At 47.2% G+C, this 12,423-nt stretch overlaps 2 protein-coding genes across 3 annotated transcripts in view; one reads left to right on the forward strand and one right to left on the reverse strand.

The window, feature by feature from the left end:
* The window catches only part of ZNF395 (zinc finger protein 395), a 446,083-nt gene that overhangs the window by 208,665 nt on the left and 224,995 nt on the right, over positions 1-12,423 (forward strand). The window lies entirely within an intron of this gene.
* Positions 1-12,423, reverse strand: part of ELP3 (elongator acetyltransferase complex subunit 3) — a 120,161-nt gene that overhangs the window by 23,665 nt on the left and 84,073 nt on the right. The window contains exons 11-13 of the mRNA XM_083733477.1: positions 11,895-11,985; positions 7,704-7,769; positions 4,631-4,858 (exon numbers count right to left, since the gene is read on the reverse strand). Of these exons, the coding sequence (XP_083589603.1) occupies positions 4,631-4,858; positions 7,704-7,769; positions 11,895-11,985 (385 nt within the window). The remainder of the gene's footprint in view (positions 1-4,630; positions 4,859-7,703; positions 7,770-11,894; positions 11,986-12,423) is intronic.

Consider the following 12,423-nt stretch of genomic DNA (forward strand, 5'->3'; position numbering starts at 1 on the left):
CTGGCAGTTCCCTCCCTGCGAGAAGCCAAGTTACAGGGAACCAGGCAGAGGGCCTTCTTGGTAGTGGCGCCCGCCCTGTGGAACACCCTCCCACCAGATGTCAAAGAGAAAAATAACTACCAGACTTTTAGAAGACATCTGAAGGCAGCCCTGTTCAGGGAAGTTTTTAATATGTGACATTTTAGTGTATCTTTCATCTTTGTTGGAAGCCGCCCAGAGTGGCTGGGGAAACCCAGCCAGATGGGCGGGGTACAAATAATAATAAATTATTATTATTATTATTATTATTATTATTATTATTATTATTATTATTATTGTATTGTATCTCCAGATAAGGCCGGAAGAGACTGGTTCGGTCTAAGGCAGCTTTTGGCTGCAGCTCTTTGACCCAGATGAAATTTCTGAGCCCTTTTTAAACGCAGTGTAAAGAGTCTATATGGGAGTATATTGTATTTAATTATGGGGTATCAGAGTTTTTAGGGGGCTAACCAGGCTGGGATAGCTGGGATAGCAGGCTTATTGGGTTTTGAATGTCTGATGTATATTTTTTCGATTTCATTGTTCTGTATGGGACAATGACAATAAAGATTATCGTATCGTGTCGTAAGGTCCCCTCCCTCAAAGCCTGGGCAGGTTCATATGGAAGAATATGGATACAATCATAGAACTGTGGAGTTTGAAGGGGACCCGAGGGTCATCTAGTCCAACCCTCTGCAATGCCGGAATCACAGCCTGGCCCTAAAAGCCCAAAGCCTGGCCACCGAGGATCATATTCAAGCAGTACCGGTGCTTTGGGATGTTAAATTGTGGCATATTAACTCATTTGTGGTCCATATCTGTGTTTTAACAATTTTTGAAATATTGTTTTTATTCTATTGGTGTTTGATTCCTTTTTAAACCATTTTATATGGATTTTACCTGGGTTTTTATTTATTTATTTGTGTAACCTGCCTTGAGTCCCCACTGCGGAAAAGGCAGGATATAATGAATATAACAATGATTTTTATCGCTAACATGCTTTCCACGTGGGCTCCTTTGGGAGGGAGGGCAGGATGTAAATGAATGAATAAATGAATATCCAACCCTTTCCGGAGCCTAGGAGATACCTGGGGCCACGTCTCAGAGGACAATCTGAGGAACAGGCTGATTCCTTATGGGGCGCACTTATTCCTAGCCAGTGCTTCAAACTGTGCCTTGTGGGTTATGTTTATTTGTGGGGTTAGGGTTCTCTGAGTCCCCCCCTGCTGCCAATGAGGCAGAGATTGACCCCAGATAATAATAAAAATCATAATCATAATTTACTATTTGTACCCCACCCATCGGGCTGGGTTTCCCCAGCCACTCTGGGCATCTTCCAACAAAGATTAAAAATACAGTTTACCTCAGGTTACATACGCTTCAAGTTACACACTCTGCTAACAAAGAAATAGTGCTTCAGGTTAAGAACTTTGCTTCAGGATGAGAACAGAAATTGTGCTCCGGCAGCGCAATGGCAGTAGGAGGCCCCATTAGCTAAAGTGGTGCTTCAGGTTAAGAACAGTTTCAGGTTAAGAACAGACCTCCGGAATGAATTAAGTACTTAACCCGAGGTACACACTGTACATTAAAATGTCACACATTAAAAACATTCCTGAACAGGGCTGCCTTCAGAATGTCAGGTAGTTATTTATCTCTTTGACGTTCCACAGGGCAGGTGCCACCACCGAGAAGGCCCTCTGCCTGGTTCCCTGTAACCTCACTTCTCGCAAGGAGGAAACCGCCAGAAGGCCCTCAGAGCTGGACCTCAGTGTCCGGGCAGAATGATGGGGGTGGAGACGCTCTTTCAGGTATACTGGACCGCAGCCATTTAGGGCTTTCAAGGTCAGCACCAACACTTTGAATTGTGCTCAGAAATGTACTGGGAGTCAGTGTAGGTCTTTCAAGACCGGTGCTATGTGGTCTCGGTGGCCGCTCCCAGTCACCAGTCTAGCTGCCCTTGGGTGCTGTGGTGCCGCATCTCTGGAATATCCACCCAATACATTCACTTGGGTTTTTCCTGACCTTCGCATGCGCCCAGATCTTGGCTCCAATGTAGTGTTTGCCGTTGAATTTTTTTATCTGCCGTGCTTTTAAATTGCTTTATTTCTCTGTTCGCACGTGTCCTCTCTTCTTTGAAAAACAGTAAGGTTTTTATCGCCCACTGCTCCCAAGGGCTGAAAAGTGTTGTTAAAAGGAGTCTGGTGTAAAATAAATACAGTGGTGCCCCACAAGATGAATGCCTCGCAAGACGGAAAACCCGCTAGACGAAAGGGTTTTCCGTTTTGGAGGCGCTTTGCAAAACAAATTTTCCTATGGGCTTGCTTCGCAAGACGAAATGTCTTGCAAGTTCCTGCGGGTTTTTTCCCCTTTTCCCTAAGCCGCTAAGCCGCTTATCAGCTGATCCGCTAAAAGCCGCTAAACCGCTAATAGCGCTAATCCGCTAAGCTGTCAATGAGCTCGCTTCGCAAGACGAAAAAACCGCTATACGAAGAGCCTCACGGAACGGATTAATTTCGTCTTGCGAGGCACCACTGTAACTGGAAGCTAGTGAAGACCTGAATCCTGAAAAAGGCCAATTAACTACCTAGCTGCTGTGCCGCCATTTCTGAATATTCTTCAAAGACGTATAAGGCATTGCGCAAGAATGTAAGGAGAGCCTTTAGCTGGATCAGGCCTATGGCCCATCTGGCCCAGCATCCTGTTCTCACAGTGGCCACCCAGCTGCACATGGGAATACAGCAGGCAGGATTCGAACACAAGAGCAGCTCTCTCCCTTCCTTAGGTTTCCTGCAATTAGCATACAGAAACACTGCTGCTTCAGGTACCTGAAGTCGAGCTTGTCAAAGACTCTAAGACACACTGGGCAATAAATATTTGTTGTTTAGTCATGTCCGCCTCTTCGTTACCCCCTGGACCAGAGCACGCCAGGCACTCCTGTCTTCCACTGCCTCCTGCAGTTTGGTCAAACTCATGCTGGTAGCTTCAAGAACACTGCCCCACCATCTCGTCCTCTGTTGTCTCCTTCTCTTTCTGCCCTCCATCTTTCCCAGCATCAGGGTCTTTTCCAGGGAGTCTTCTCTTCTCATGAGGTGGCCAAAGTATTGGAGCCTCAGCTTCAGGATCTGTCCTTCCAGTGAGCACTCGGGGCTGATTTCCTTCAGAATGGAGAGGTTGGATCTTCTTGCAGTCCATGGGACTCTCAAGAGTCTCCTCCAGCACCAGAATTCAAAAGCATCCATTCTTCGGCGATCAGCCTTCTTTATGGTCCAGCTCTCACTTCCATACATCACTACTGGGAAAACCATAGCTTTAACTATATGGACCTATATAACTATATGGATATAGGACACAATATAGATTTTAACCTCTGGGAAAAACCTTGGGAAAGCGATTTGAAGTTCACAGCATGTTATTCCTTGAAGGAAAACTACTTGAAAATGATTCACAGGTGGTATTTAACTCCGAGTAGGCTTGCCAAAATGTACAAGACTGAATCAGGTAAGCGCTGGAGATGCAAAGAGGCGGAGGGAACGTTCTTTAATATGTGGTGGACTTGTAAAAGGGTAAAAGAGTATTGGGAAACGATCCCTAATGAACTGAAAATATGTTTAAAGAAAATCAGAGTCCTTTCTGGTGGAGATAATTCAGACTGAAATTCCCAGGTGTCAAAAAAGGTTGTTTATGTATGCTACTACTGCAGCCCGTGTTTTGTTAACTCAAAAGTGGAAAACAAGCGAGAAGAATGGCAACTTAAGCCAACAGAATATGCACAGCTTGCAGACTTAACGTAGACAAAAAAGAACATACGTTTAGAGAAGATTGGAAAACGTTTTTTGAATATACAGTGGTACCTCGGTTTACAAACTTAATCTGCTCTGGAAGTCCGTTCTTAAACCAAAACCTATCTTAAACTGAGGTGTGCTTTCCCTAATGAGGCCTCCCGCTGCCAGTGCCCTTCCACCGTTTGGATTCCGTTCTTAGACCGAGGTAAAGTTCTCAAACCAAGACACCATTTCTGGTTTTGCGGAGTTTGTAAACCAAAATTGTTCCTAAACTGGACTGTTCTTAAACCGAGGTACCACTGTATGGGAAATAACTGTGTACATCTGAAAAGCTTGGCAGCATTAAGAAAAATTCAACTGTGTTGATATGTTTTGATGGATGCAATAAGGCAGGGGGGCCAACTCCCAAGAGACTGCGATCTACTCACAAAGTTAAAAACTGGCAGTGATTGACCCCTTTTTGGGGGGTTTGGGTCAAAGTTGTTGAGTTTTTCCAGGGAGGAGGTAAAATGTTGAGCTTTTTAAAGGGGAGCCACAGTTGTTCAGCTTCTTTGGGGGGGAGCCAGTGATCTACCAGTGATCTACTGCAGATGTCTGGTGATCTACCGGTAAATCACGATCTACCTGTTGGACATGCCTGCAATAAGGGAATACTAATTGGTTTAGTCTTTGTAAAATATGTAGGGATTTATAATACGCAAAATGAACTATGGAAAGAGAAGAAGGGAAGTCACCGATATTTTAAGGATGTTAAAATGAGTACTGTATTTTAAATTGTGAACAGAAAATTAATAATAAAAAAATTATATATCTAGGCAGGCTTCAGGTACCTGATGCTGGAATTTCAAGGGGTCGCGGCTGCTGACGGGGACCACGCTCCCGTAGACGTGGAGCTCTCGGACAATGGAGACACCCCCCTTCAGCTCCGCCCGAAACGTCTCCTCCGAGCACTTCCGCAAGCGCAGCAGGCCAATCAGGATGTCCTGCTCAGGGTCCTCATAGGATAGGAAGGTCTCCCAGCCGCCGTTGGCCACGTAGTCTCTCCGGATCAGTTCAACCTGTTCGAAAGAGAGGAAGAGGAGGAGAAAGGCGTGAGAAGCTGACTTAAAAAAATAAAAAATTGAGATGGCAACCACGGGGGTGATCATAATTGTGCAGCCCACAAAGGAGCCCAAAGTCAATTTCACGGCCATGAAGGCAATTGTCTGCGTGGGGCTTTGAGCAGAGCGTTTGTGTGTGTGTGTGTGTGTCTGTGTTTGTGTGAAATCGCTTCACGTTCGTCCGCCTCGCTGCAGATGGATTTTCAGCAGCATCAGATAAGAGCTGAAGGTGAGATTATTGTATTTTCACACAAGGGAAGCTGGTGTTGGGACTTTAAATGAGAAAGCATTTGTAGAAATCACACACCCAGGCTTCCCAAAGACCCTTGGCAGGTCAGGCATACAAGGAAAAACGTCCTGAACATTGCCAACATTAAGAGAGAGAGAGAAGGAAAAACAACAACAGAAGGGTCCAGACCAGTATCACTTATGCTCAATCAATCTTGCACAACTCTGTACCCTCCAGATGTTTTGACTGATTGATCTGAATTTATTTCACCTGTTTCTATGCCACTTTCCACTCAGACGAATCCCAAAGCAGCTTATAGTATTTTAATATTTTGTTGTAAGCTGCCCACAGTGTCTGGGGAAGCCCAGCCAGATGGGCGGGGTATAAATAATAAATTATTATTATTATTACAATCAATGATCAGCAGCAATATAATGAGACATCCCAAGTACAGCCTAAATCATGGGTTGGCAAACTAAGGCCCGGAGGCCGGATCTGGCCCAACTGCCTTCTGGATCCGGCCTGCAGATGGTCCAGGAATCGCTGTGTGGATTGACGTGGGGATTCTGTTCGTTCAGGCTGCGCCTTTTTCCCCCCTGCGCCATTCTATTCCCCCCACACACCCACACCGCGGCGGCGTCTCCTCCCTCCCTCCTCCTGGCTTCTCCCCACCCTGCCTAGAGCAGGAAGGGGGCTGGGCTTTGTTGAGCCGCAGTTGGCTGAGCACCATTTTAAGCAGCCCCTCTCCACATGTCAAGTCCTGCAGGGCCCTAGTCTCTTGTGACAAGAGCGTTCCACCAGATCGGGGCCACGGCCAAAAAGGCCCTGGCTCTGGTTGAGGCCAGCCGAACCTCTTATGTCACTGCTCCAGGCTAAACACACCCAACTCCCTCAACTGTTCCTCACAAGGCTTGGTTTCCAGACCTTTGATCCAGTTGGTCTCCACTCTCTGCACAGTTTCCAGCTTGTCAAGACCTTTCTTAAACTGTGGCACAGCCTGACCCCCTCCTTTGGCAATCCTCATAGAACTCTAGCCCAATGGTTGCCATGAATTTGACTCTGAACTGATTTTAGAATGAATTGATTTTAGAATGTATTTCAAATAAATGATTATGATTTTATGTGACCCACACGACGGTCACCTCCAGACTGGATTATTGTAACTCGCTCTATGTGGGGCTGCCCTTGAGACTGACCCAGAAACTCCAGCAGGTGCAGAATGCCGCGGCGAGACTCCCTATAGGGTCCTCGCCGTGGGATCACATTCACCCGGTGCTATACCAGCTGCACTGGCTCCCGGTGGAGTACAGGATCAGGTTTAAGGTGCTGGTTTTAACCTTTAAATCTCTATATGGCCGAGGACCCTCGTACCTAGAGGACCGCCTCTCCTGGTATGTCCCACAGAGGAACTTACGGTCTTCAAACAAAAACATCCTGAAGGTACCAGGCCACAGAGATGTTAGGCTGGCCTCAACTAGAGCCAGGGCTTTTTCAGCTGTGGCTCCAATCTGGTGGAATGCTCTGTCGCAAGAGACTAGGGCCCTGCGGGACTTGACATCTTTCCACAGGGCCTGCAAGACAGAGCTGTTCCACTAGGCCTTTGGTCAGGGCGCAGCCTGACTCCCTCCTTTGGCAATCTTCACAGAACTCTAGCCCAGTGGTTGCCATCAATTTGAGTTGAATTAATTTTAATGAAATGATTTTAGAATGTTGTATTATTTTATTGTTGTTAGCCGCCCTGAGCCCAGCTTCGGCTGAGGAGGGTGGGATATAAATACAGTGGTGCCTCGCAAGACGAAATTAATCCGTTCCGTGAGGCTCTTCGTATAGTGGTTTTTTCGTCTTGCGAAGCAAGCCCATTGACAGCTTAGCGGATTAGCGCTATTAGCGGTTTAGCGGCTTATCAGCGGATCAGCTGATAAGCGGCTTAGCCGCTTAGAAAAAGGGGGGGGGGGAACCCGCAGGAACTCGCAAGACATTTCGTCTTGCGAAGCAAGCCCATAGGGAAATTCGTTTTGCAAAGCGCCTCCAAAACGGAAAACCCTTTCGTCTAGTGGGTTTTCCGTCTTGCGAGGCGTTCGTCTTGTGGGGCACCACTGTAAATAATAATAATAATAATAATAATATTGTTACTCATCTACTAATATCTGAAGGGCTGTCTCGTGGAAGATGGCACAAACTTGTTTTTTCCTGCTCCAGGGGTAGGTGAATGGATTCAAATGACAAGAAAGAAGAACGTGACTAAACTTTTCGAAGTACTTTCTGGTGGTAGGAGCTGTGTGGTGGTGGGGACGCACTTTCTCTGGAGGCGGGGGACTCTCCTGCATTGGCGGCTTTTAAGCAGAGGCTGGATGGTCCATCTATCAGGGAGACTTTAGCTGCGATTCCTCCATTGCAGGGAGTTGGACTAGATGACCCTCGGGGTCCCTTCCAACTCTACAATTCTATGATTCTTCCTCTCTTGGTCTCCCTGTCTCAGTGTTCACAAAAAATAATTTTGATGTGGTTTTATGAAAAATCACACATATACACACACACATGGAGCGAGGCCCGCTGAGAAGGAAAAAGTCTTACCTGATAAGGTCTCACTTTGTGATGAATCTCTTGAATTCCGACCTCTCTCGTCCTCACATCGCGACACTAGGTGGGGGGAAAGGAGAGAGACAGGTGGCAATTATGCAAGAGAGAGACAGACAGGATAAGGGACACTGCCTTCCCCATAATCACCTCCAGAGTTAAAATGAAGTTGGGATAGAGTTCTTAACCCGATCATTTCAAACGGGGAGGCTTCAAAATAAAAATGCTCACCGATCTGTCCCTAATGAATCTCTGGGAAAAACAAAAGCCCAATCCTTGGCGTTTTAAGATGCAAAAAAAAGACATACTGATTGGCATCGGTTTCACTGGGCAAATATGCATCTCAGGAGGAAATGTGCCATTTGATGTAAAGCGCCAAGGCACAGAATGAGGTGCTAACTCTCACTGTGTTCCATGCTGGAGAGATATGGAATTGGAAGGCGGAGCAGTAATATAATGTTCTGCAGAGAAATTCTTGAGCAAGTTCCTTCGGAATGCAGGAGGAGGCGATTAATGACAATTTCTAGGCGCAGAAATCTGATGTGAGTACAGTGGTACCTCGGGTTACATACGCTTCAGGTTACATATGCTTCAGGTTACAGACTCCACTAACCCAGAAATAGTACCTCGGGTTAAGAACTTTGCTTCAGGATGAGAACAGAAATTGTGCTCCGGCGGCGCGTCAGCAGCAGGAGGCTCCATTAGCTAAAGTGGTGCTTCGGGTTAAGAACAGTTTCAGGTTAAGTACGGACCTCCGGAACAAATTAAGTACTTAACCCGAGGTACCACTGTAATAGGGAGGACATCAAAGGAGTCCCCTATCTAGAACACCTTGACCTATCAGGCAAGGCAAACCACCTGTCCGTGGTACCTTGACCTGTGACATCTTCAAACTATTCTAGACAGGCATGGACAACTCTCACCAGCCCAAACTACTGGCCATACAGCCTGGCACTGATGGCTGTTTGTGTCCGAAAACATCTGGAAGGCCATATGCTAGCCATCCTGCCCTAAAAGATAAAGTTCACAGCTTGGGAATGCTCTTAGTTCTGGCTTTTCAGGTGACAGATCTGGGCCACAAACCACCAGCTTATGCTGGTGACACGAGCTGTGACCCTTCTGGGAGAGAGGAAGTCTGGCCACTTGTAACCTGAAGGTTTGCAGAACTTGATTCAGGTAGGCAACCGTGTTGGTCTGATGCAGTCAATATATAGATAGATAGATAGATAGATAGATAGATAGATAGATATGATATAAATATAGATGATATAGATATAGATATAGATATATAGATATATTGTCCAGTAGCACGTTAAAGGTAAAGGGACCCCGACCATTAGGTCCAGTCGTGACCGACTCTGGGGTTGCGCCGCTCATCTCACTTTATTGGCCGAGGGAGCCGGCGTACAGCTTCCGGGTCATGTGGCCAGCAGGACTAAGCCGCTTCTGGAGAACCAGAGCAGCGCACGGAAACACTGTTTATCTTCCCGCCAGAGCGGTGCCTATTTATCTACTTGCACTTTGACGTGCTTTCGAACTGCTAGGTTGGCGGGAGCTGGGACCGAACAACAGGAGCTCACCCCGTCGCGGGGATTCGAACCGCCGACCTTCTGATCGGCAAGCCCTAGGCTCTGTGGTTTAACCCACAGCGCCACCCGCGTCCCTTAGCACCTTAGAGTCCCTTAGTAGCACCTTAGAGACCAACTAAGTTTGTTCTTGGTGTAAGCTTTCGTGTGCATGCACACTTCTTCAGATACCTTGAATGCAGAACTTGAATAAGACCGCTGCAGTGCTCTGTATGTTGAGCTGCCCTTGAAGACTGCCTAGAAGTTCCTGATGGTCCAGAACTTCACTGCAAGAGACTTGATTGGGACTGGTCCAAAGGGTCATAACATATCGGGCCAGTTCCTAACAACCTACGTGGGCTACCTGAAGGTCTGGAGCAGGTCAAAGGGTTGGTTTTGTCCCCACATGGCTCAGGTCACCACCCATTTCACCCCATGGGAAGGATTGGCTGTTGAACTCTTGTCCCGGAGAACCACGCATGGGGCAAGCCTTTTACCCTTCCAGCACCAGGCAAAAAAACCTTTTTCCTATTTATCCAAATTTGTTGTCTGCTTTTTTGTTTATGGCCGCTGCCGTTTTCAGCTGCGCCATTACAATCTGATGACGCTCTTGTTGTTTTGTTTCTAATTGCAAGCCATTCCGAGAGCTTGACTGTGAGCCGGTGGGCAGGATATTAATCTTCATACGTACATAAATGAATGAGGAAGCGGGAGAAAATGTCTTTGCCTCCAGAAAAGCAGATGGAGTGAAACCAGTGTGCGGACAGGAGCTGTGATCTAGGGGGGTCTTCCCCAACCGGGTGCCCTCCGGAGGTTTTGGACTACAATTCCCATCAGCCCCAACCACCAGAGCTGTGTCAGGGCCCCAGGGCAGACTCTGCGATTAAGATCTCCTCTGCACTCATACACTAGTTCTGCATTCTTGATCTGGAAGCTGCAGCGAGTGCAGAATGCTGCAGTGCAATTGCTGATGGGAGCGAGGGATTGTCAGCATACAACGCCTGTGCTCAGAGGTCTGCGCCAGCTGCCGATTTGCTACTGGGCCAGGCTCGAGGTGTTACTATGAGTATGCAAAGCCCATAGCAACTTGAGACCAGATCACCTGCGAAATCCTCTTGCCCCACATGCACCCATTCAAACCCTTCATTTATCTGCAGAACTGGCACAGTTACAGGTACCACGCAAGACCCATTCTGCGTTTGCAACAACTTTTAGTGTGGCAGCACCTACACCTGGGAACTCCCTGCCACTTGAAACCAAGGCAGGCGCCTTCAGTGTACTCTTCTCGGTGCCTGCAAAAAACATTCTCGTCTAGATAAGCCTGCCCAAATGTTTTAGAAAGCTGGTGCGAGGGAGCCGGCATACAGCTTCTGGGTCATGTGGCCAGCAGGACTAAGCCGCTTCTGGTGAACCAGAGCAGCACACGGAAACGCCGTTTACCTTCCCGCCAGAGCGGTACCTATTTACCTACTTGCACTTTGACGTGCTTTCAAACTGCTAGGTTGGTGGGAGCAGGGACTGAGCAATGGGAGCTCACCCCGTCGCGGGGATTCGAAGCACCGACCTTCTGATCGGCAAGCCCTAGGCTCTGTGGTTTAACCCACAGCGCCTCCCGTGTCCCCTATTCTGCTTTTAGTCTACTGTTATTTTAAATTCTCAAAGTATCTTTAACTGTTATTTTTTCTTAATGACAATTTTATTGTTTCATTTTTTTCTATATTGCTTTGAGGTTTTTTTTTTTGTTTTTATAATTGAGTGTTGTATAAATTTTAAGAAATGAGCAGACATGCATGTCTGGATTCGGTCCGTAGAGACTTCTCTTCCAATCGTAAGAGCAATGAGCCATCGGGTGCCCCGGCTGAGTTTGAGGAGGGAGGGAAAGATGGTGTAGCGCCCAAAAGACCATGCAAAATTTGGAAATGTTTCCCTGCCCCCTGTCCACAAGCTCTTGTTGGGTGGGGGGCTGTGGCTTGCGGCCCTACTCTTGTGCCATTCCTGGGAACAAAGCAGACTTTACGTGGGAGTAATAGTGCCACTGTATTCTGCTCTGGTCAGACCTCACCTGGAGTACTGTGTCCAGTTCTGGGCACCACAGTTCAAGAAGGACACTGACAAACTGGAACGTGTCCAGAGGAGGGCAATCAAAATGGTCAAAGGCCTGGAAACGATGCTTATGAGGAACGGCTAAGGGAGCTGGGCATGTTTAGCCTGGAGAAGAGGAGGTTAAGGGGTGATATGATAGCCATGTTCAAATATATAAAAGGATGTCACATAGAGGAGGGAGAAAGGTTGTTTTCTGCTGCTCCAGAGAAGCGGACACGGAGCAATGGTTTCAAACTACAAGAAAAAAGATTCCACCTAAGCATTAGGAAGAACTTCCTGACAGTAAGAGCTGTTCGACAGTGGAATTTGCTGCCAAGGAGTGTGGTGGAGTCTCCTTCTTTGGAGGTCTTGAAGCAGAGGCTTGACAACCATATGTCAGGAGTGCTCTGATGGTGTATCCTGCTTGGCAGGGGTTGGCCCTTGTGGTCTCTTCCAACTCTAGGATTCTATGAGTCAGTTCATCTCTGGAACAGGCAGGAAGGAGAAATCAGAGAAGCTCGATTGGAACATCACATTTTACCTCCGTCCCCAGGTCTTTCATCCTGGCCAGAGCGAGTTCCCTCAAGTTACCGTGCTCTACTCCAGAACTGACGAGGGGCATCGGAATATCTCTGAAAGCAAGACATGAAGAAAAGGATTACAAACAGGGATATACCCACAAATCATTGACACGTTTTCTACTGGCAATGGAAGTATGCCAATGAATAATAATAATAATAATAATAATAATAATAATAATAACTTTATATCCCGCCCTCCCCAGCCGAAGCCGGGCTCAGAGCGGCTAACAACAATAAAAGTAACACAGCATTCTCAAATCAATTCATTCTAAAATCAATTCAGAGTTAAATTAATGGCAACCATTGGGCTAGAGTTCTGTGAGAATTACCAAAGGAGGGGGTCAGACTGTGCCTTGGCCAAAGGCCTGGTGGAACAGCTCTGTCTTGCAGGCCCTGCGGAAAGATGTCAAGTCCCGCAGGGCCCTAGTCTCTTGGGACAGGGCGTTCCACCAGATCGGGGCCACAGCCGAAAAAGCCCTGGCTCTGGTT

The sequence above is a fragment of the Podarcis gaigeae genome (genome assembly GCF_964106915.1).
Source record: "Podarcis gaigeae genome assembly, chromosome: 3".
NCBI lineage: Eukaryota > Metazoa > Chordata > Lepidosauria > Squamata > Lacertidae > Podarcis > Podarcis gaigeae.